At 38.4% G+C, this 23428-nt stretch overlaps 1 protein-coding gene across 1 annotated transcript in view; it reads right to left on the bottom strand.

Moving 5' to 3' along the window:
• Positions 1–3615: 3615 nt before the first annotated feature.
• RFT1 (RFT1 glycolipid translocator homolog) overlaps positions 3616–23428 on the bottom strand; it is a 67561-nt gene continuing 47748 nt past the window's right edge. Inside the window, exons 12-13 of the mRNA XM_077129003.1 lie at positions 4583–4832; positions 3616–4257 (exon numbers count right to left, since the gene is read on the bottom strand). Coding sequence (XP_076985118.1) covers positions 4090–4257; positions 4583–4832 — 418 coding nt within the window. The 3' untranslated portion in view covers positions 3616–4089. The remainder of the gene's footprint in view (positions 4258–4582; positions 4833–23428) is intronic.

Raw genomic sequence — 23428 nt, 5'->3', positions numbered from 1 at the left:
CCCCAGAGAGCCTCTTTTGTTGCTCAGATGTGGCCTCTCTCTCTCAGCCAACACAACAAACAAACTCACTGCCCTCCCCCTCTATGTGCGACATGACTCCCAGGGTATAAACCTCCCTGGCAACATGAGACAGAAATCTTAGAATGAGCTGGGACTCAGCATCAAGGGATTGAGAGAAACTTCTTGACCGAAAGTGGGAAGAGAGAAATGAGACAGAATAAAGGGTCAGTGGCTGAGGGATTTCAAACAGAGTCAAGAGGTTATTCTGGAGGTTATTCTTACACATTATATAGATATCCCCTTGTTAGTTTAAGGTGTATTAGAGAGGCTAGAAGGAAGTACAGCTGAAACTGTAGAACTGTGTTCCAATAGCCATGTTTCTTGAAGATGATTGTACAATGATAAAGCTTTCATAATGTGACTGAGTGATTGTGAAAACCTTGTGTCTGATGCTTTTATCTACGGTATGGACAGATGAATAAAACTTATAGATTAAAAATAAATAAATAATAGAGGGAACAAATGTTAAAATTAAAAAATACATATATTGGGTAGATGGAAATACTAGTGGTCAATGTGAGAGAGGGGTAAGGGGTATGGTATGTATGAACTTTTTATTTCTTTTTTGTGGAGTGATGCAAATGTTCTAAGAAATGATCATGGTAATGAATATACAACTATGTGATGACATTGTGAGCCACTGATTGTACACCATGTATGGAATGTTTATACGTTAAGAATGTATGCGCATATATGCTGTTTTATCAGTAAAAATTTGAAAACAAATTATATTCTAAGAATATATTCTATTATATTCTAAGAATAAAGAATCAAATTTAAATGACCATGTCACAAATTGCTAAACTAAAACTGCAAAATAATAAAGAATGTTTGGTCATATTGTTCTTATTTTGTACCTCAATAACTAAAATTTAAAATGTAAATATAAAAAACAAACAAACAACAAAAAAAGATGCCAGGCCTTTCAATCTCAGAAACAGACAGTCCTAAATGGAGGGAGTCAGCCCCTCTTTGGTAGTAACCGCAGCACCGGCCCCAACGCCAACATAGGAAGGAATGAGGAATAAAAGCGCCACCTTCCTTATGAATATTTTGTTCCTTTTTGGAGGGGTGAGAGGTATAAAAAGAGAAAGATCTTTACAAAAATGTGAAGAAAATTTATTTTTAAGCCAGGGAATTGACATGAAACTAGCAATATGAATATACACTTGAAGAAAAAAAGATAAGTGGAAGGGAGTGACTTGCTTAAATTAAGTTGGTAAGTGGCAGGGACAGGACAGAGTAGACAGCATTTGCACAACAGGAGTGACCATGAAGTATTCAGTAGTACCTGGCAGGCCAAATCTGAAGTCACTAACACCTACTGGTGGGCAGAGGAGCAGAGAAAGCTGGCAATACTGTTCTTCTCACCACCAGGGGCTATTTCCCTTCATAAAAGAAGTGTCTCAGAGATCTGGTTCCGTGGGGAAATTTAACTATATTTTAAGTGGTGTTTGAAGCCAAAAGCATGATTCCTCCCAAAATCCTTCTTGGGCAAAGTGAGGTAGCCTGGTACATACGTATGTAAGTACCCCAAGGCAATAGGTCTGGCTCTAGGGGGATCAACAGGGGAAAGAACAGGGGGCTGGTCAGATCTAATTCACTGAGCTTCAGGGAGGAAGCCAGGAGGCAGAGTCAGAGCACCCATGGAGAACAGGAAAGGGTCTGCTGCCAAACTGCTGACAGCCCAGGAGGGAGATGCTAGTCATGGGAAAACACCCACTCCCCAAAGACACTTGGCCATGAGAATTACTCTTTCTATAAACAGGGAAGTAGGACACAGGAAGAAGCCCTGGGCTGCCATCCCAGCTGGCCCTCAAGGCTGAAGAGGAGCTGGCACTGCAGCAGCTCCATGCAGACAGCAGTACTAGGTGAATGGAAAAGAGGAAAGAATGAGTGTGCATTGTGAAACAGAGCCTCACCACTCATGAGAACTGGACCTTGGTGATTCTGCTCCCAAAGAGCCTCCAAAGTCAGTGTCTTAGTTTCCCACCTGATAAAGCAAATACCAAGCAATGGCTTAAATGATGGGAATTTATTGGCTCAGTTTTGAGGTTCGAAGTCCAAAACTGAGGCATCAACAAGGAGCTCCTTTCTCCCCAAAGACTGCGGCATTTGGGGGCTGGCTGTTGGAGATGCTCGGGTCCTTGGCTTTTCCATCACATGGCACTGCACATGGTAGCATCTTCTCCTTTCTACTGACTCGTTTCAGTTGACTTTCAGCTTCTCCTCCATGTGGCTTTGTCTTCATAAATTCTCCAGTAACAGGATCAATGCCCAATCCCATTCAATTGAGCCACACCTTAACTAAAAATCTTCAAAAGGTTCTATTTACAAGGGGTTCACATGCACAGGAATGGAATAAGATAAAGAAGACTTTTTTTCTGGGATATATAACTCAATCTACCCCAGTCAGCAATGCTGCTCTTGCAGCAGCAGCTCTCTTACTGGAGCAGAGGATCCCTGAAGGATCCTCTGAAGCATGTGCATGTCTGGTCCTGGGCCCTGATACTGAAGAAGACGGCAGGGTGTAACAGTGGTTCTCCAACCTTGGTGGTATCATGGCTTGTCAAAAATGCTGATCCCAGAGCCCTTGCCCCCAGAGATGAAAACTCCTAAGACCTGACGTGGTTCCTGGCAATCCATTTCTAATCTGAAATCCAGGTGATTCTGAGGCAAGTAGTATGAGGACACACTTCGAGTCTAGGGCCAAGTGGGCTTGGGGTGGGTGGCAGGGTTCTAGAAGAGGGGCGGGGTGGTCAACAGCACCAGAGGAAGGGCTTGTGAGGGCTGAAAGCCCATTTCTGTGCACTCAGGGGACCACATAAGGGCATTGGAGGGATGGAGGGCTGCCTTCTGTTTGCGCCACACACAGAAGGGTAAGCAATCAATGGGGTAATCAATTTTTCTCAGCCAACCTGACCCTGCCCAACAAAAGCATGACCAAGACCATGCTTTTGGAGGGCCTCCAATTGTCAGTGACTACTTGCTTTAGCTACTCTCCCCCAAAATAGTGCACAGCATTCTCCCTTTGAATAGACAAAGATATGTGAAGGGGACTAGGCCCCAGTGTCTTGGTGTGCTGGTAGGTCTAGATCCTAGGCCTCTTAGCACAGGTTCTGGGCTACTAGATTTCAACAAATGCATTTTAGCCAATCTATTATGTGGAACAAGTTGCCCTTACTGGCCCAGGTGAACAACCTGCTCCCTGGGTATAAACACAGAGGGTTTAGAGACATCAGAGCCATATATATGGTCATTAACTATTAACATCCAAGATACAGTTTGTGCTTGTAACTCCAAAGATTAATCACAGCCAACAGGAATTAATACATAAAAAAAAGAACATTTTACCACCCTGGAATATGCCTGGTGATTTCACCTGGAAGATCTAGGCTGCAGGGAGATAAAGCTTAGCCTGGGCTCACATCTTAGCCTGCAGGACCAGACCACTAGGCCTGCCACTCTTGCCCTGGGGCTGGAATTCGGTTGTACTGATCAGTGCAAGAAATAATGGGTTAGTGGACGAGGCCTGACTCAGTGATACTTGCCATACAAAATTTGACTCTATTTTATTCTGGGAGAAAAATACATCTATTCAACTTTAATTGTCATCTGTGCGATTTCCATGTGGGAAGTTACAGCCAGCTGCAAAAGAGCATTCCCTCCGGGGGCAGAGTATCTTACAAACAATCAAAATAGTTGGTTGGAGCATGTACCTCCAAAGGTTAATCACATCCAAAAGGAATTAAAACATTAACAAAAAATAAAAATACCAATTAGAACAAAATGATGGAAAAGAAATGTATCTATTTTAAAAGGGCATGTTGGTCTCCATTAAAAAAATGAATCTTCATGTATTAAATAATTCAAACGAACAGTAAGGGTTTTATCCATGTTCTCCCTGACATTTCACCTGGCTGGACTGGTTTCATTCCATTGCAGGGCTCTTCAGTGCAGGAAACGTGTCTCACACACAAAACTGCCCTGCAACTGGCCCCTATACTACAGAGGCTGATGTGTCCCAGGTCACGTCGTTTTGTCAGTGAGTCTGGACATACCTAAATGAGTCCTAAGAAAGTAGATGAGCTTAGTCTCTGTGAGGAATGCTGTCCCAAGAGTCACTCCCAAACAGAAGGCTCCCACAGCAACATGAGCCAGCCTGGACGGCCAGCCATGCTCACAGCAGAGGAACACCTGCAAGAAGAAAGCACTGTCATTGCCAGGACCTCTGGCTGTGCCTGGCTCCCCTGTACACCTCCTTCTTCTGGGGCAGGCTGGAGAAGGCCCCATTGTTCTAGATTCCAATTCAGATAAGATATAACATCTGTATACTGAGGTCTACTTTGTTCCTACTGGTAGCATTGCTTGTCACAGGGTCTATCATAAGATGCTAACCTAGAGGCTTAAAGGAAGGAGAGGAGGAGAAAAATACTTGTCCAGCTGGTTCAGGCAGAGAGATAAAGAAGGACGGGGAACAGCCTGCAAAGGTATATGGTGCGAAGGTTGCAGGGAGTCTTACCTCTGAAACACCAGTAATCCCACCACTGAGGGCAAATGCCCCAAGAAGGACTGGAGACAGGCGCAGGCCAGACAGGGGCCTGTAGGGGCTCCCTCGGTAGTAGCGGTGGATAAAACGAAGGCTTTGTGCGATCCGAATGCTCATGTTAAAGCAGTTGGCAAAGATGAAGCCCACGCTGCCACACCAACGGGTCAGGAGATAAGAGAACACCAAGAATGAGGACGACAGGGCCAGCATCATGAAATTATATCTAAGGAAGAGACAAACAAGGCAGAACATTGGGTACGATGCCCCAAGACAGCACCAATGCAAAAAAAAAGAGCTATGAACATGAACTCAGAAAGAATCTCAAAGTTCCCTTAATTACCTGTTTTGTTTGTTTGTTTGTTTGTTTGTTTTGCATGGGTAGGCACCGGGAATCAAACTTAGGTCTCCAGCATGGCAGGCAAGAACTCTGCCTGCTGAGCCACCGTGGCCCACCCAATCTACCTGCTTTTAATAACATCAAACGCTGTATGGATAATATGGAAATGTCAGTGAGCCCCTTACCCCTGAAAGAAGAGTAAGAAAATGAACTGAAGATATTTGTGCAGTTTTATTGAGATATATTCAAACACCATACAATCCATCCATACTGTACAATCAATGGCTTTAAGTATAGTCACAGAGTTGTGCATTCATCACTACAACCATCTCAGAACATTTTCATTACTCCAAAAAGAAAACCCCCTACCTCCTAGCAGTAACCTCTCAACCCTGCTATCCTTCCCCAGCCCTACAAAACCACCAATCTAATTCTGTCTCTATTGATTTATTTATATTTACATTCTATATAAATGGAATCATACAATATGTAGTACTTTATGTCTGGTTTTTTTGCTTAGCATGTTTTTTTAATTATTATGATTTTTAATTAGAGAGATATAGGATTACAGAAAAGTCATATTAAAAATATGTTCCTGGGTGGTGTGACAGTGGCTCAGTGGCAGAATTCTCACCTGCCATGCCAGAGACCCAGGTTCGATTTCCAGTGTCTGCCCACGCAAAGAAAAAATAAGTTCCCATATCCCCCCTTTGTTGACACTGTCCATTAGTGTGGTACCTTTGCTAGTTAGGTATATTTTTTCCCATATACTACCCTATTATTAACACCTTGTAACAATATTGTACATTTGTTATAATTCATGAAAGAACATTCTTATATTTGTACTATTAACCACAGCCCATCATCCACAACAAGGTTCACTGTGTTATAAAGTCCCATGTTTTGTTTTATAACTTTTCTTCTAGTAACAGACATGACCCAAAACTTCCTGTTTCAAACAACACAATTCAGCACTGTTAACTACATCACAATAATGTGCTATCACCACTATCTACTTCCAAATATTTACAATCAACCTAAATAGAAATTCTGAACAAATTAAGCATCAGCTCCCTTTCCTCTACCGCCATTCTATCCCCTGGTAGCCTACAGTCTAGATTTTAACTTATGAGTTTAATTATTATAACTAATTCATATCAGTGAGATAATACAATATTATTCTTTTGTGTTTGGCTTTTTTCACTTAACATAATGCCCTGAAGGGTCATCCATGTTGTTACATGCATCAGGATTTAAATCCTTCTTACAATTAAGTAATATTCCATTGTACATGTATATATATATATATACACACACACCACACTTTGTTTATCCATTCACAGTTGATGGCTACTTTGGTTGCGTCCACCTTTTGGCAATTGTGAATAATGCTGTTATGAACACTGGTGTGCAAATTGTCTGTTTGCATCCTGCTTTCAGATCTTCTGGGTATAGGCAGAAGCAGGATTGCCAAAACATACGGCAATTCTATACTTAGCTTCCAAAGGAGCCGCCAAAATGTCTTCCACAGCAGCTGTACCATTGTACATTCCCATCAGCAGTAAATAAGTGTTCCTGTTTCTCCATATCCTCTCCAACACTTGTAGTTTTCTGTTTTCCTAATAGTGTCCATTCTATTAGGTGTGAAATGACATCTCACTATGGTTTTGATTTGTATTTCCCTGATAGCTAGTGATGTTGAGCATCTTTTCATGTGCTTTTTAGTCATTAGTCATCTGTATTTCCTCTTTGAAAAAATTTTCTATTCCAGTCCTTTGCCCATTTTTTAATTGTGTTGCTTGTCTTTTTTATTGTTGATTTGTAGGATTCTTTATATATTCTGGATATTAAAATTTTATTGGTAATAATTTGAATGATAATGGACTAAACTTGCCAATTAAAAGATACAGATTGGGAGAATGGATTAAGACATATAATACAGTTATATACTGCTTACAAGAGACTCATCTTAGATGCAAGGATACAAATAGATTGAAAGTGAAAGCATGGAAAAAGATGACCACACAAACTGTAGCCAAAAAAAAGCAGGAGTGGCTATACTAATATTAGATGAAACAGACTTTAAATGTAAAAACATCATAAGAGACAAAGAAGGACACTATATATTAATAAAAGGAGCAATTCACCAAGAAGAAATAGCAATCATAAATGTTTATGTTCCCAATCAAGGAGCTCCAGGTACATGAGAAAAAGTACATGGCAAAACTGAAGGAAGTAATAGACATTTCAACAATAACAGTTGGAGGCTTCAATACACCACTCTCCTCTCCAGACAGAACAACCAAACAGAGGATCAACAAAGAAATAGAGAACTTAATCTGACAAATGAATTAAACCTAGTAGACATGCATAGGTCGTTATACTCCAAAACACCAGGATAGACATTCTTCTCTAGTGCTCACGAACATTCTCCAGGATAGATCATATGCTGGGGTGCAAAACAGGTCTTTACAAATTCAAAAACATTGAAATTATTCAAAGCATTTTCTCTGATCACAATGGAATGAAGGTGGAAATCAACAACCACCCAAGAACCACAACTTTCACAAATATACGGAGATTTAAAAAAAAACACTCTTAACCAATGGATCAAAGAAATTGCTAGAGAAATTGGTAGCTATCTGGAAATGAGAGAAAATGACAATACAACATATCAGAACTTATGGGATGCAGCAAAGTCTGTGCTGAGAGGGAAATTTATTGCCCTAAATGCCTATAGTAAAAAAAAGAAGAAACAGCAAAAATCGAGTACTTAACTGATCACCTGGAGGAACTTGAGAAAGAATAGCAAATTAACCCCAAAGCAAAAAGAAGAGAAGGTTAAAGCAGAGTTAAATGAATGGGAGAACAAAACCACAAAAGAAAGAATCAATAAAACCAAAAGTTGGTTCTCTGAGAAAATCAGTAAAATCGATAGGACCACTAGCAAGGCTAACAAAGAAAAAGTAAGAGAGGATGCAAATAAACAAAATCAGAAATGAGAGGGTGGTTGTTACCATAGACCCCGAAGGAAAAAAAAAAAAAAGTAAGAGGACAGTATGAACACCTATATACCAACAAACTAGACCACTTAGATGAAATGGATACATTCTTGGAAGCACACAAACAACTACACTGACTCAAGAAGAAATAGAAGATCTCAACAAACCAATCACAAGTAAAGAGATTCAATCAGTCACATAAATCTTCCTACAAAGAAAAGACCAGGGCCAGATGGCTTCACAGGGAAATTTTACCAAACATTCCAAAAACAACTAACACCAATCCTGTTCACACTTTTCCAAAAAACTGAGGAAAAAGGAATACTACCTAACTCATTTTATGAAGGTAATCGCTTTACCAAAAAACAGATGAAGATCTAATAAAAAGGAAAACTACAGGGCAATCTCCCTAATGAACACAGATACAAAAGTTCTGAACAAAATACTAGTGAATCAAATCCAACAACACATTAAAAGAATTATACACCACAACCAAGTAGGATTTATACCAGGAATGCTAGGATAGTTCAACACAAGAAAATCAATTAATGTAATACAGCACAGCATATTAACAAAATGAAAGGTAAAAAATCACAATCATCTCAATCGATGCTGAAAAAGCATTTGACAAAATTCAACATCCTTTTTTGATAAAACCACTTCAACAGGTAGGAATCAAAGGCAACTTCCTCAATATGATAAAGGGCATATATGACAAACCCATAGCCAGCATTGTACTCAATGGAGAGACTGAAAGCTTTCCCCCACTAAGACTGGGAACGAGACAAGGATGTACTCTGTCACCGCTATCATTCAACATTGTACTAGAAGTTCTAGCTACAGCAATCAGGCAGGACAAAAAAATAAAAGACATCCAAACTGGAAAGGAAGAAGTAAAACTTTCATTATTTGCAGATGACATGATATTATACTTTGAAATCCCAGAGAAATCTACAACAAAGTTACTTAGCTAATAAACAAATTCAGCAAGGTGGTAGGACATAAAATTAATGTGCAAAAATCAATAATATTTCTATACACAAGCAACGACCTAAATGAGGAGTCAATTAAGGCAAAAATTCCACTCAAAACAGCAACCAAAAGAATCAAATATCTACAAATGAACTTAGGGATGGAAGGACTTGTACACAGAAAACGACGTAACATTGCTAAAAGAAATTAAAAATCTAAATAGGTAGAAAGACATTCCCTGCTCATGGATAGGAAGGCTAAATGTAATTAAGATGTCAATTCTATTCAAATTGATCTACAGATTCAATGCAGTACCAATCAAAATTGCAACAACCTACTCTGAAGACTTGGAAAAGCTAGTTACCAAATTCATGTCAAAGGGAAAGAGACCCCGAATAGGTAAAAGGATCCTAAAATAGAAGAATGAAGTGGGAGGGTTAATACTTCCTGATTTTAAAACTTATTATAAAGTCACAGTGGTCAAAACAGCATGGTACTGATACAAAGACAGAAGCAATGACCAATGAAATGGAGTCAAAAGTACAGAAATAGACCACCAAATCTATGGTCAATTGATCTTTGACAAGGCTCCCAAATCCACTGAACTGGGACAAAACAGTCTTTTCAATAAATGAGTATGGGAAAACTGGATATCAATAGCCAAAAGAATGAAAGAAGGCCCTTACCAAACCCCTATACAAAAATTAACTCAAAGTGGATCAAACACCTAAATATAAGAACTACTACCACAAAGCTCCTCGAAGTAAATGTAGGAAAACATCTTCAAGACCTAGTAATAGGAGGTAACTTCCTAAACTTTACACTGCAAGTACAAGTAACAAAAGAAAAAACTGATAAATAAGAATTCCTCAAAATCAAATGCTTTTGCACTTCAAAAGACTTTGTCAAAAAGGTGAAGAGGCAGCCAACTCAGGCAGAAATTATTTGGAAATCACATATCAGATAAAGGTTTGATATCCTATATATAAAGAAATCATACAACTCAACAACAAAAGAACAAACAACTCAACTATAAAATGAGCTAATGATATGAATAGGCATTTTTCTGAAGAAAAAAGCACATGAAGAGACGCTCATTTTCATTAACTATAAGGGAAATGCAGATTAAGACTACAATGAGATACCACCTCACACCTATAAGAATGGCTGCTATTAAACAAACAGGAAACTACAAATGTTGGAGAGGAAGTGGAGAAACTGGGACACTTATGCACTGCTGGTGGGAACGTATAATGGTACAGATGCTATAGAAGACAGTTTGGCAGTTCCTTAGGAAACTAAATATTGAGTTGTCCTATGGCTCAGCAATACCACTACCCAGAAGAACTGAAAGCAGTAACACAAACAGACATTTGTACACCAATGTTCACAGCAGCATTACTCACAATCGCCAAAAGATGGAAACAATCCTAGCGCCCATCAACAAACGAGGAGACTAACAAAATGTGGTATACACATACAATGGAATATTATGGAGCAGTAAGACGAAACACCGTCCTAAAGCACATGACAAGATGGATGAGGCTTGAGAACTTAATGCTGAGTGAAATAAGTCAGACACAAAAGGATAGATACTTTATGATTCCATTTTTAAGACCATGGTAAAGGTGAAATCAAAGGCTTATAATATAGAATGCAGGCGACCTAGAGACAGACAGAAGCTAGAGACAGGTGAACGGTTAGCTAATGAGGTTGAACTTATATGTAAAGGAATAGATAGAAATGAAGGCAGTTCACTAATGGGTCTATAAGTAATATTACCATATTGAAGATGAAAATGATTGAAAGGGGTTGTACAGACCCACATGTGTCACTGATTAACACTACAAATATAAATAAGTTCTTGTATGAACTACTGCAAAGGTATAAATCTTGTACAAAGAGTGTACCAATTCAGAGAATAGAGGGAGAACTGCTATTGCATGCTATGGGCTATATTTAACAGGAAAACATCAACAGTGCCACAGCAACACCAAGGGTAAATAAAGAGGGAGGGAAAAGAGTTAAGGGTAAGTTTAGATTTTCTATTTTGTGACGGCGTGTTTATTGGTTATCTTCTGTTGGGAATAATGAAATTATCTAAAATAGAGAGTGTTGATGGACTGCTGACTTTGGACATCATACATGATGGGTGCAAGTGGCTGAAGGATTTATTGACTGAGAAGTACATACATGTGACCAATGGTATATACCTATGATCTAACAGTGTGCTGCTACAAGAAAAAACAAAGTTGTGAGGCATACAACAACATGAATGAACCTGTGGGACATATGGTGACATAAAATAAGCCAGAAACAAAAGAGCAAATATTGTATGATCTTCTTCAGAAAATACTTATAAGAAAATAGGGGCCTAGATTGTAAGCTCTTATAGCAGACATGTTTAGTTCAGAGTGGTAACTGCTATTTCTGAACTTTGAGAGGCTGTTTTTATATACGTATAACCTGATATTTAGAGATAAGAGAGAAACCAATCAGGTCGGGATTAAGGTAATTCAGAATACAGAGGTTAGGAAGACATTGTATATATTTTAGAACCTCATTTACTCTTCGAGACCAAAGGAAGAAAGGTTTATTTTGTCCAGAACCTAAATTTGCTGTTGTATATAATATAATCTAACTCAACCTGTCTGGATAGATCATTTAAACAATTCAAACACGGGGAGCCCAGAATAAGAATGAGGGTCTTTAATCCTATATAGCTTAATGAAATGCCTGGATACATCTCAGAGTGTATTAAGCAGATAATAAAAAAATATTGGCAAAGTCCCTTGAGGGATAAAAATTATGGAACCATTAAACTTCACCATCTGAGAAATCAGTTTGACACCAATACTGTGTCAAACATTAGGACCAAGCCCTTGATATTGAGTTTTGCTCTTGTGCAGCTTATGTAGGTAGCAGAGAAGTTTAGCCTACCTATAGGTATGCCTAAGAGTTACATCCCAACTCTGCAAGTGAAACCATTGCCCCATTCCCTATGTTGGACATGACATCCGGGGTGAAAGTCTCCCCGATGGCATGGGAGATGACCCTCAGGAATTAGCCTGGCTCTGGCACTATGGGATTGACAATACCATCCGGACCAAAATGGGGAAAAGAAGTGTAACAAATAAGGTATCAGTGGCTGAGACAGTCCAAATAGAGTCAAGAGGCTACTCTGGAGGTTACTCTTACACACACTTACACAGTTAGACATTGTTACCTATCACAACATGCCAAACTCCAACCAAAACCATTCCTGCCAATCCTAAGAACACCTAGGTTATTATATAAGAATCTACAAAGATTCCACACACTAGGGTAACTTTTCAGAAACCTACAACCTCCAGCTGGGTCCCCAGACCAGATAAGTCCTAGAACATCAACTAGTTCCATTCCCCTATCCCATATTATCAACAGCCCCTTTCAACATGAAAAAGTTAGAATGGGCATAGCCCAAATATGCCTCAAGAGTGGGAGAAAGATTAAAGGTGATGGTGGAGTTATACAGAGAAGGTAGGGTTTGACAAACGAGTATGATTTCTGAATCATTATATTGACATTTCTTTTAGTCTTTAGTATCTTAGAACAGCTAGAAGTGAAAACCTAAACTTGTGGAATTATAACCCATACTAAACTCTAAAATATGTTCTACAACTAACTGTTGCAATGTGCTTTGAAATTTATTGCTCTCTAGTATGTATGTTATTTTTCCCAAAAAAGAAAAAAAAAGGCAATTGTGATGATAAATGCACAGCCATATAATGATATTAAGAACCACTGACTGTATACTTTGGATGATTACATGGTATATGAATATAGAATATATATCAATAAAAAAATAACTTAAAAAAAGATCGAAGGAGAAAGTAGAGTTATAAAAGAGAAGATAGGATTTAACAGAGTATGACTCCTGAATCATTATACTGATATTTCTTTTAGTTTCCAGCGTCTTGGAGTAGCCATAAGGAAAAACCTAAACTTGAGAAACTGCAACCCATACCAATCTCTGAAATCTGTTCTATAACTAGTTGTTGTAGAATGTTTTGAAATTTATTGCTTTTTTTGTATATGTTATTTTTCACAATAAAAAAAAAAACCTTACCGGATATGTGGTTTCCAAATATTTTCTCCCATTGTGTGGGTTGCCTTTTCACTTTCTTGCAAGGTTCTTTGAAACACAAGTTTTTAATTCTGAGGGGGTCACATTTATTTCTTTTTTCATAGCTTGTGCTTTGGGTGTAATATCTAGAAACCATTTCCTACAAGATCATGAAGATACTTGCTTACATTTTCTCCTAGGAGTTCTATAGTCCTGGCTCTTATAATTAGGTCTTAATTTTGTGTTAATTTTTGTATAAAGCGTGAGATAGGGGTCCTCTTTCATTCTTTTGCATATGGATATCCAGTTCTCCCAGCACCACTAGTTGAAGAGACTATTCTGTCCCAGTTGAGTGGACTAGGCAGCCTTCTTGAATATCAGTTGGCCATAGATGTGAGAATGTATTTCTGACCTTCAGTTTCATTCCATTGGTCCATGTATCTATCTTTACACCAGTACTGTGCTGTTTTGACCACTGTACCTTTATAATATGCTTTAAAATCAGGACATGTGAGCCCTCCTGCCTTGTTCTTTTTCAGGATATTTTGGCTATTCAGAACCCCCTGATTGGCTTTTCCATTTCTGCAAGGTAGACTGTCGGAATTTTTATTGGGATTGTGTTAAATCTGTATATCAATTTGGGTAGAACTGACATCTTAACAATATTTGTCTTTCAATCCATGAACACAGAATATCTTTCCATTTATTTAGGTTTCTTTCATTTTTTTTAGCAATGTTTTGTAGTTTTCTAGGTCCAAGTCCTTTACATCCTCGGTTAAATTTATTTCTAGATATTTGATTCTTTTAATTGCTATTGTAAATGGATTTTTTTCTTGATTTTCTCTTCAGATTGCTCATTATGAGCATGCAGACACTACTGATTTTTGCACGTTGATCATGTCCCATCACTTTGCTGAACTTGTTTTTCACCTCTTTTTTTTTTTTAAAGCTCTTAGTAGCTTTGTTACAGATTTTGGGGGACTTTATATAGGATTATGTCATCTACAAATAGTGAAAGTTTTACTTCTTCCTTTCCAATTTGGATGCCTTTTCTTAGTTTTTCCTGCCTAACTTCTCTAGATTGAACTTCTAGCACAATGTTGAATAACAATGCTGACAGTGGGCATCCTTGTCTTGCTTCAGATCTTAGAAAGTTTTCCGTCTTTCACCACTGAATATGATTTTAGCTGTGTTTTTTTTTTCATATATGCTCTTTATCATGTTGAGGAAGTTTCCTTCTCTTCCTCCCTTTTGAAGTGTTTTTATCAAGAAAAGATGCTGGATTTTGCTACATGCCTTTACTGCATCAATTGAGAAGATCATGTGTTTTCTTCCCCCTTCTATTTGTTAATGTGGTGTAGTACATTATTTGATTTTCTTGGGTTGAACCACCCTTGCTCACCTTGGATAAAGCGACCTGATCATGGTGTGTAACTCTTTTGATGTATTGTAGATTCGGTTTGCAAGTATTCTGCTGAGGGCTTTTACATCCATATTCATTAGAAAAAATTAGTCTGTAATTTTCTTTTTTTATAGCATCTTTATCTGGTTTTGGTAAGAGTGTGATGTTAGCTTCATAGAATGAATTAGGAAGCATTCTTTCATCTTCAATTTTTGGTAGAGTTTGAGCAAGTTTAGTATTAATTCTTCTTGGAATACTTGGTAAAAATACTCTCTGAATGTTGGGCTATATATGTATAATCTGGTATTGCCCTGGAAATGTGTACCTGTGTGACACCTAGGACTCAGAGTTGGGTTCTACAACTCTGAAAGTCAGCATTGCTACATACAACAACTGTTAAAGAAACTGAAAAAGAGATCAAGCTTCAATCAGATATAAGAATGAAGCCATTGGGTCAAGACTAAGGTAAATCAAAATACAGGGTAAAGGATGATACTGTCTATATTTTAGAACCTCACCTACTGTATGAGATCAAAGGAAGAGAGGTTTATTTTGTACAAAATCTAAATCGTCTATAACACATAATCTAACTCACCTGTCTAGATAGCTCATTTAAACAACCCACACACCTGGAGCCCAGAATGGGAATGAGGGCTTATAATTCTGTATAGTTTAATGTAATACCCAGATACATTCCAGAGCCTGTTGGGCAGGCAATTAAACAGTATTGGCAAAGTCCCTTGAGAGACTGGAGAAAAAATATGGAACTATTAAATTTTCTTACAGAAGAAACCCCTCATACTCTCTCAAACATTAGGGACTCCCAAGTCAATAGTCTAAGCCCTTAATCTTTTTTTTAAATTAAGAAATCTTAATACATATACAGTCCATACATGGGATGCAGTCAACTGCTCACAGTATCATCACAGTTGTGCATTCATCACCATGATCATTTTTAGAAACATTTGCATCACTCCAGAAAGAGAAAAAAAAATTTTTTTTAAAGCTCATACCTCCCATACCCCTTACCCTCCCTCTTATTGATCACTAGAATTTCAATCTACCCAAATTTTTACTCTTTATCCCTCCCCTATTATTAATTTTTTTCTTATTTTTATTCATATATCCATACCCTGAATATAAGGAGCATCAGACACAAGGTTTTCATAATCACATGGTCACATTGTAAAAGCTATATAGTTATACAGTCGTCTTCAAGAATCAAGGCTACTGGAACACAGCTCAACAGTTTCAGCTACTTTTCTCCAACCACTCCAATACACCATAAACTAAAAAGGGATATCTAAATACTGCATAAGAATAACCTCCAGGATAACCTCTCAACTGTATTTGGTATAATTTTTTTTTTTTTTTGCATGGGCAGGCACCAGGAACCGAACCCGGGTCTCCGGCATGGCAGGTGAGAATTCAGCCACTGAGCCACCATTGCACCGCCCCTCTCTCAACTGTATTTGAAATCACTTAGCTACAGAAACTTTATTTTGTTTCATTTCTCTTCCTCCTTTTGGACAGGAAGTCTCTCAATTCCTTGATGCTGGATCCTGGCTTATCCCAGGAGTCAGGTCCTACACTACCAGGGAGATTTATACCCCTGGGAGTCATGTCCCATATATGGGGGAGTGCTGTGAGTTCACCTGCTGAGTTGGCTTAGAGAGAGACAAGCTCTTGATCTTGAGGATTGCTCTTAGAAACTTACTTCTGTAGCGGAGAAGCTAAGCCTATCTGTAGTATGCCTAAGAGTTACTTTGAGAGGACCTCTTTTGTTGCTCAGATGTGGTCTCTCTAAGCCCAATTCTGAAAGGAAAATCATTGCCCACCCCTCCTCCCCACATGGAACATGACATCCAGGGGTGAAAGGCTCCTGGCAGTGTGGAACTTAACTCCCAGGGATGAGCCTGATTCTGGCACCATGGGAATGTCAACACCTTCCTGATCATAAGGGAGAAAAGCAATGTAAAAAAATTAGGTATCACTGGCTAGGAGAGTTCAAATAAGAGTCAAGAGGCTATTCGAGAGGCTACTTATTTGTAAGCTTCAGCAAGAGGTAGATATTGCTGTTTACCAAGGTTTCCCAAACCCCAACCAACACCATTCCTGTTAACCCTAAAGAACACCTAGGGCTGTATCTCAGATTCTACAAAAGTTTCACACATTAAGATTACTTTTCAGAAATCTACAACCTCCAGATGGTTCCTAGGCCAGGTAAATCCTGAAACCCAGAGGGGCCAGCCTCTCCAAGAACATCATCTAGTTCCATCCCTCCATCCCATATTGTCGATACCCCTTTCCAACATGAAAAAGAAAAGGCAAAGCCCAAAGATCCTTATAGGGTGGGTGAAGGATCAAAGGAGAAGGAGGAGGAGTTATAACAGAGAAGATAGGATTTAACAAATGAGTATGACTGCTGAATCATTATATTAATATTTCTGTTAGTCTCTAGCATCTTAGAGCAGCTAGAAGGAAAAACCTGAAATTAAGGAACTGTAACCCATACCAAACTTTGAAATCTGTTCTATAGTTACTTGTTATAATATATTTAGAAAGCTATTTTTTCCACATATATTTCACAATAAAAAATGATAAAAGAAAAAAATAAGTAACTTGCATAAGTAATACACTTAGTTACTTGTAAAAAAAAAAATTCCCTCTGAAGCCATCTGGTCTTGAGCTTTTCTTTTTTGGGAGGTTTTTAAAGACTGATTCAATCTCTTTACTTGTGATTGGTCTGTTGAGGTCTTCTATTTCTTGTAGAGTCAGTATAAATTGTTCATATATTTATAGGAAATTGTCCATTTTATCTTAGCTACATAATTTGTGGGCATAGAATTGTCCATAGTATCCTCTTATGAACTTTTTTATTTCTGTGGGGTCAGTAGTTCCCCCTCTTATTTCTGATTTTATTTATTTGTACCTTCTCTCTTTTTTGTCTGTCTAAGGGTTTGCCAATTTTCTGATCTTTTCAAAGTATGAATTTTCAGTTTTGTTAATTCTATTGTTTTATTTTATATTTCACTTATTTCTGCTCCAATCTTTGTTATTTCTCTACTTCTGCTTGCTTTAAGATTAGTTTGCTGTTCTTTTACTAGTTCCTCCAGATGTGCAGTTAGCTCTTTGATTTCAGCTCCTTCTTCTTTTTTAATGCAGGTGTTTAGGGCTATAAATGTCCTTCTCAGCACTCCCTTCACTGCAGCCCATAAATTTTTATGTTGTGTTTTCATTTTCATTCGTCTCAAGACACAGTTATCCCTTCCACATCACAGGGGCTAGGAATGTGGTGCCCTGTGATCTGGAAAATCTGTGTAAAATTTTTTGGCTTTCCCTTTGTGCCAGAGAAGAAGTATTCAGTTTTTTCAGTATTTCAAGATACTCCATAGTCAGTAGCCTCTTGATCGGCTACCTTTCCTGTTACATTTACATTGCATAGGTTAAAGTTTTTTATTTATTTATTTATTTTAATTTTCAAGCCAGCTTTTGCTGGCCTGAAAATCCATAGGGCTAGATCCTTCACATTCCTTTTCCTTTAGGAAATCATATAAGGACTTTCTGGAGTTCCTTCTCTTTTTTGTTGATATGCATTATGGTCAACTTATCAACACCATAATGGAGGCCAACCACAGCAGCCATTTTGCACCTTCCGTAAAACTTCTCCAAAATTCCCATTTAATTCCTTATGCTTACCTGCGATATATCAAAACCACAACAGAGAAAGTTGTGATGTGGAAGTGATAACTATATGAACTGCTTTCTCTTGCAATTTCTTCACTGTTTCACTGATTGTTAGACTGTGTTGTTTAAACCCCATATATTTGTGAACTTTACAGTTCTCCACCTGTTATTGATTTCCAGATTCATTCCATTATGGTCAGAGAAAATACTCTGTATAATATCAATCTTTTAAAATATAGTGAGACTTGTTTTGTGAGGCAACATGTGGTCTATCCTGGAGAATGATCCATGAGCAATTGGGAAGACTGTATATCCTGCTGTTTTGGTATGCAATGTTCTGTATATGTCTGTTAGGTCTAGTTCATTTATCACATTTAGTTTTTTGTTTCCTTATTACCCCTCTATCTAGATGTTCTATCTACTGATAAGAAGCATGTTGAAGTCTCCAAATATTATTGCAGAGATGTCTATTTCTCCCTTCAGTTTGGCCAGTGTTTTGCCTCATGTATTTTGGGGTACTCTAGTAAGGTGGATAGATATGTGATTATTTCTTCTTGGTGGATTGTTTTTATTAATATATGTATCCTTCTTTGTCACTTAAAAAAGTTTTGCATTTAAAGTCTACTTTCTCTGATATTAGTATATCAACCCATGCTCTTTTCTGGTTACTATTTGCGTAGAATATCTTTTTCCAACTTTTCAATTTCATCATATTTGTGTCCTTCATTTAAAGTGAATTTCTTGTAGGCAGCTCATAGATGGATCATACTCTTTTATCCATCCTGCCAATCTGTCTTTTGATAGAAGAGCTTAATCCATTAAAGTTCAATTTTATCACTATTTCAACTGTTTTACCCTTTGGTTTCTATATGTCATATCTTGTTTTCGTCTCTCTTTTTAACATTTCAGTTATCCTTACTGATAGTCTTCATCTCTACACTCTCTTCCAAGTCTCTCTCTCATCTTTTCCTTTCAGCCTGCAGAATTCCCTTTAGTATTTCTTGTAAGGATGGTCTCTGTTGACGAACTCTCTCAGTTTCCATTTATCTGTGAACATTTTAAACTTGCCTTCATTTCTGAAGAACAGTTTTGCTGGATAAAGAATTCTTGGCTGGCAGTTTTTCTCTTTCAGTACCTTAAATATATCATGCCACTACCTTTTTGCATTTATGGTTTCTGGTAAGAAATCAGTACTTAATCTAATCACAGTTCCCTTCCATATGATGAATTGTTTTTCTCTTGCTGCTTTCAGGATTCTCTCTTTATCTCTGATATTTGACATTCTAATTAGTATGTGTCTCAGAGTAGTCTATTAAGATTTATTCTATTTGGAATATGTTGCGCTTCTTGGACGTGTATATTTGTTTCTTTCATAACAGCTGGGAAATTTTCAGCCATTATTTCCTCAAATATTTTTTTTTTTTGCTCCCTTTCCCTTCTTTTCTACTTCTGGGACAGCCAGGACACACGCTTGTGTGCTTCATGCCCTCATTCAATTCTGCGAGCCTCCTCCATTTTTTCTCTTCTTTTCTGTACCTGTTCTGTCTGTGAGATTCTGACTGTCTTCTCTTCTACTTTGCTGTTTCTTTTGCCTGTTCAAATCTGCTGTTGTACGCTGTGCTGGTTTGAAGCTGTTATGTACACCAGAAAAGGCCATTCTTTTAATCCATCCTGTGGGTGTAGACCTACTGTGGGTGGGACCTTTTGATTAGGTTGTTTCAATTGAGAAGTGACCCACCCAATTCAAGGTGTGTCTTAATTCTTTACTGGAATCCTTTATCCTTTATAAAAGGATAAAGGACACAGAAAAAGCCCAGGGGGTGCAGAGAAAAAAGCCCCAGAGAAGCAAGCAAGGACCCATAGGAGCTGAAAGAACCACTGAAGCCAGAACATGAAAGCAACAAAACCCTGGAGAAAACAACCAGCAAATGCTTGCCATGTGCCTTCCCATGTGACAGAGATGTCCCAGATGGTGACAGACTTTCTTCAGAGTCCCAGTATCATCTTGTTGATGCCTTAATTTGGACATTTTCATGGCCTAAGAACTGTAAACTGTCAGTTGATGAATCCCCATTGTAAAATTCAACTCATTTCCGGTACATTACATTCTGACAGCTTTAGGAAACTAAAACATATGCCTCTAGTGTATTTTCACTCTCTTCTATTATATCTTTCATTCCTATAATTTCTATTATGTTTCTTCTTACACTTCCAAATTCTTCCTTTTGCTCACCAAGTGTCTTCTTAATAACCCTTATCTCTTTAGCCATAGTTTCTTTCATCTCCTTGAATTGATTTAGGAGATTTGTTTGAACATCTTTGATTAATTGTTCTAAATTCTGTGTCTCCTCCGAAATTTCAATTGTTCCTTTAGGCCATATCTTCCTGTTTCTTAGTATGGCTTGTAATTTGTTGCTGATGTCTAGGCATCTGATTATCTTGATGAGTTTACTCTGAAGGTCTATTTCTCGCTTTTGCCTGGGCTTTGTATTAAGTCTCTTGACGCTTGGTTCAACTTATTCTAGACCTTTAGAATTGCCTATGTTTAACTGTTCAGTATTTTTTTTACTTCAGCTCTTCTTCATCAGATTCTTGCCCTGGTATGCAATGCATTTTTGAAGACTGCACTACTTGTGCAATTGTTTCACCTCCAGGGGAAAGCATCCTTTCCTTCGTTCCTTCTCCAGGAATCTTGACCTGTTTTGTTTTTGTTCTGCCTCTGTAATTTTCTTTTAACTCTCCTTTCATTACCTCTAACTGCTTTTCTGGGAGGAGGATCACCCAGAGAGGACTTTCCCAAGCCTGTACTTCCCAGCCAATACAAGGCCAGGAACCTGGGTAAAGCCTGGGGTAAAAGATCAGGAAAGGTGCCAAAAAGTCTTTGTGATGGCTTCCTGAAACTACGCTTTCCTGGCCTGCCCAGAGGGTACTCTTCAGCAAACTTTTCCCCTCTGCCCTAAAGAGGCCCTGCTTCTTTAAACCTCCACTTCCTTCATTCCTGTTGGGGGTATGGGGGAAACAATAGCCACAGCAGTCCCTGTACAGGGTGGGTTAAAACTGAAGTTCAAAGCCGGTACCCAGGGATTCAAATTTGCCAATCAAAAGCCGTGGAAAGTACTCGACCTTTCTTCCAACCTGCTGTCCTTAGGGAAGAGGGCTTCCATGCCCCTCTCCATTTACAGCAACCAGCCAGGGAACAGATCCCGAGGTGGCGAGCATCATGAGTAGAAGATGGATGTTGGCAGTTGCTGCTAAGCAATTGACTCAGTTTTTTACTGCACTGTCTCAGTCTCTTTGTCCTGCTCTTTCCTGGATGCTGTGCAATGCTCCCATAGCCTTTGGAGTTCAGAATGGTTGTTTCAGACTGTTTCTGGCCATCCACTAGCTGTTCTGGGAGGAAGAGTGAGCACTGCAGTTTCCTATTCTGCCCTCTTCCCCAGAAGTTCCCTCTTTATGGTTTTTTAAGGATTATCATTAAGTAGCTTAAGTGAGACTTTGTGATTAAAACACACACAAATCCTCCTCAGATGAAGTCCTCTACATGAGGCATAAAAATATGAATAGGACATGGATAATACTTAGACATTGAAAGTAACTTTGGACAGTCTCTGAGGAGTGCTTAGGATATACTGTGAATTAACATACATGGCTCTTTTGTGGAGCTTAGATTCATTTTACGGACAAGAAAACCAGGCACATATAGGCTGAGTAATTTGCCTAAGGAATGACCTAATATTCCAACCTGACTTCTGGCCCTAAGCTTTGGGGTCTCACGCAGATTTTCCAAGGAAATGCAGCAGCCCATAACTTTGGACTGTGGACCGCAATCAAAGCAAATGACCAACATGCAAAATTTAATTTAACAGGAGGCAAAGTCTGGATCATCGCTGATATTTTCCAGACTCTTACATATCCTTCCTCCCACTCTCTCTGCATCTCTATAACTCTTTGGATATTGTGATTGAATGAAGTGGTCTGCTCCTTTCACTTTTCTGATTTCAAAGCAGCACTTCACTTAGTTATCTTCAGTTCTCAGCAAAGGAAACTGAGTCTCAGCAAAGATAAACTGAATATCATAGTTCTCTAAAAAACATATGCTAGAACCAAAAACAGAATTCTCCAGGATCCGTTTTTCTGCCTAGCACATAGCAGGCTTACTTTAAATATACAGTTGTTGGGGAAACCAAACCCTTTAAGTCCCCAAGCTGAGTCTGCCAGGTTAGGTAAATTCAGAGGTTCTGCATACAAGGGGTGATAAGAAAGCCACGGGCACCAATCTTCAGGCTGATCAACTACAATGTGCTAAGAAGTTAAATTGTGTCATAGTGAATGGTAAGAATACTATACAATACATACACACACACAAATAATAATACTATACTCCAAAAAGGGAGGTGTGCTTTGGTCCAGAATTCCCAGGAGGAAAAATAAAGAATCTCTTCTAATGGAAAAAAAAAAAAAAAAAAGAGCTTTTACCTCCATAGAAGTTTCTTCACTACTAACTGGATGATCTGACTAGTGAACTTCATAACAAACCATAGATGCATCATTCTTTTTTAAAAAAAGAAGCTGAGATGTATAATCTGCCATATTTTTCAGAAACTATTTTAGAAAGGTCCACCCTACCAATCCTTGGAGCTTAAGCCATATGTTGACAAACTCTTAAAATCATCCCTATTCAGTCTAAGTAAACTGGTAACAATGAATGAAACCACTACTTAATTCACGCTAATTTAAGCAGGAATGAATTCAACAGTGTAGCTTCTTTGATTCGCCATTTGGGAGTAGCTGATAATGATGAGGCCTGCTGTCTTTTTCTTTCAAGAGAGCTAGAATTTCCGTAGTCTAAAGCTGCTAAACTTTTCAGAACTCACAAATCTATAGCTTTAGAGGCATAATTCAAAATGGGAATTTGAAAGATACTATTAAAGTATACTGTCTCAATCAACGCAAAAGTATTAATCAGGGACAACGACTATTGTATAAGATTTGGTTAACATAAACTGTAATTATTTATGAATGCTTATTTCTCCATGCCCTCAAGAAGATAACAGACTTAAAATCAGGTTTATCAAAAGATGGATGGTCGAGGATGTCCACTGTAGCAACAACCCAACCGTCTCCTCAGTGAGTGCAATGTAGTGTAGACTCTTCGACCACTTAAAGGATGGCGCTGATCTCTTACGTGCCAACATGAAAGATCACACTCATCCTTCATTCAAATATTATTGAGTCCAACTTCATGTTGGATACTTGATGGCCAACAAATTAAAGGATCTATCAATCTTGGGCCCTTGTACTACTGTTGCCTTTG

The sequence above is a fragment of the Tamandua tetradactyla genome, chromosome 15 (genome assembly GCF_023851605.1).
Source record: "Tamandua tetradactyla isolate mTamTet1 chromosome 15, mTamTet1.pri, whole genome shotgun sequence".
Lineage (NCBI taxonomy): Eukaryota > Metazoa > Chordata > Mammalia > Pilosa > Myrmecophagidae > Tamandua > Tamandua tetradactyla.
The sequence above is the reverse complement of the archived record's forward strand: the minus strand, read 5'-3'. Positions and strand labels throughout refer to the sequence as shown.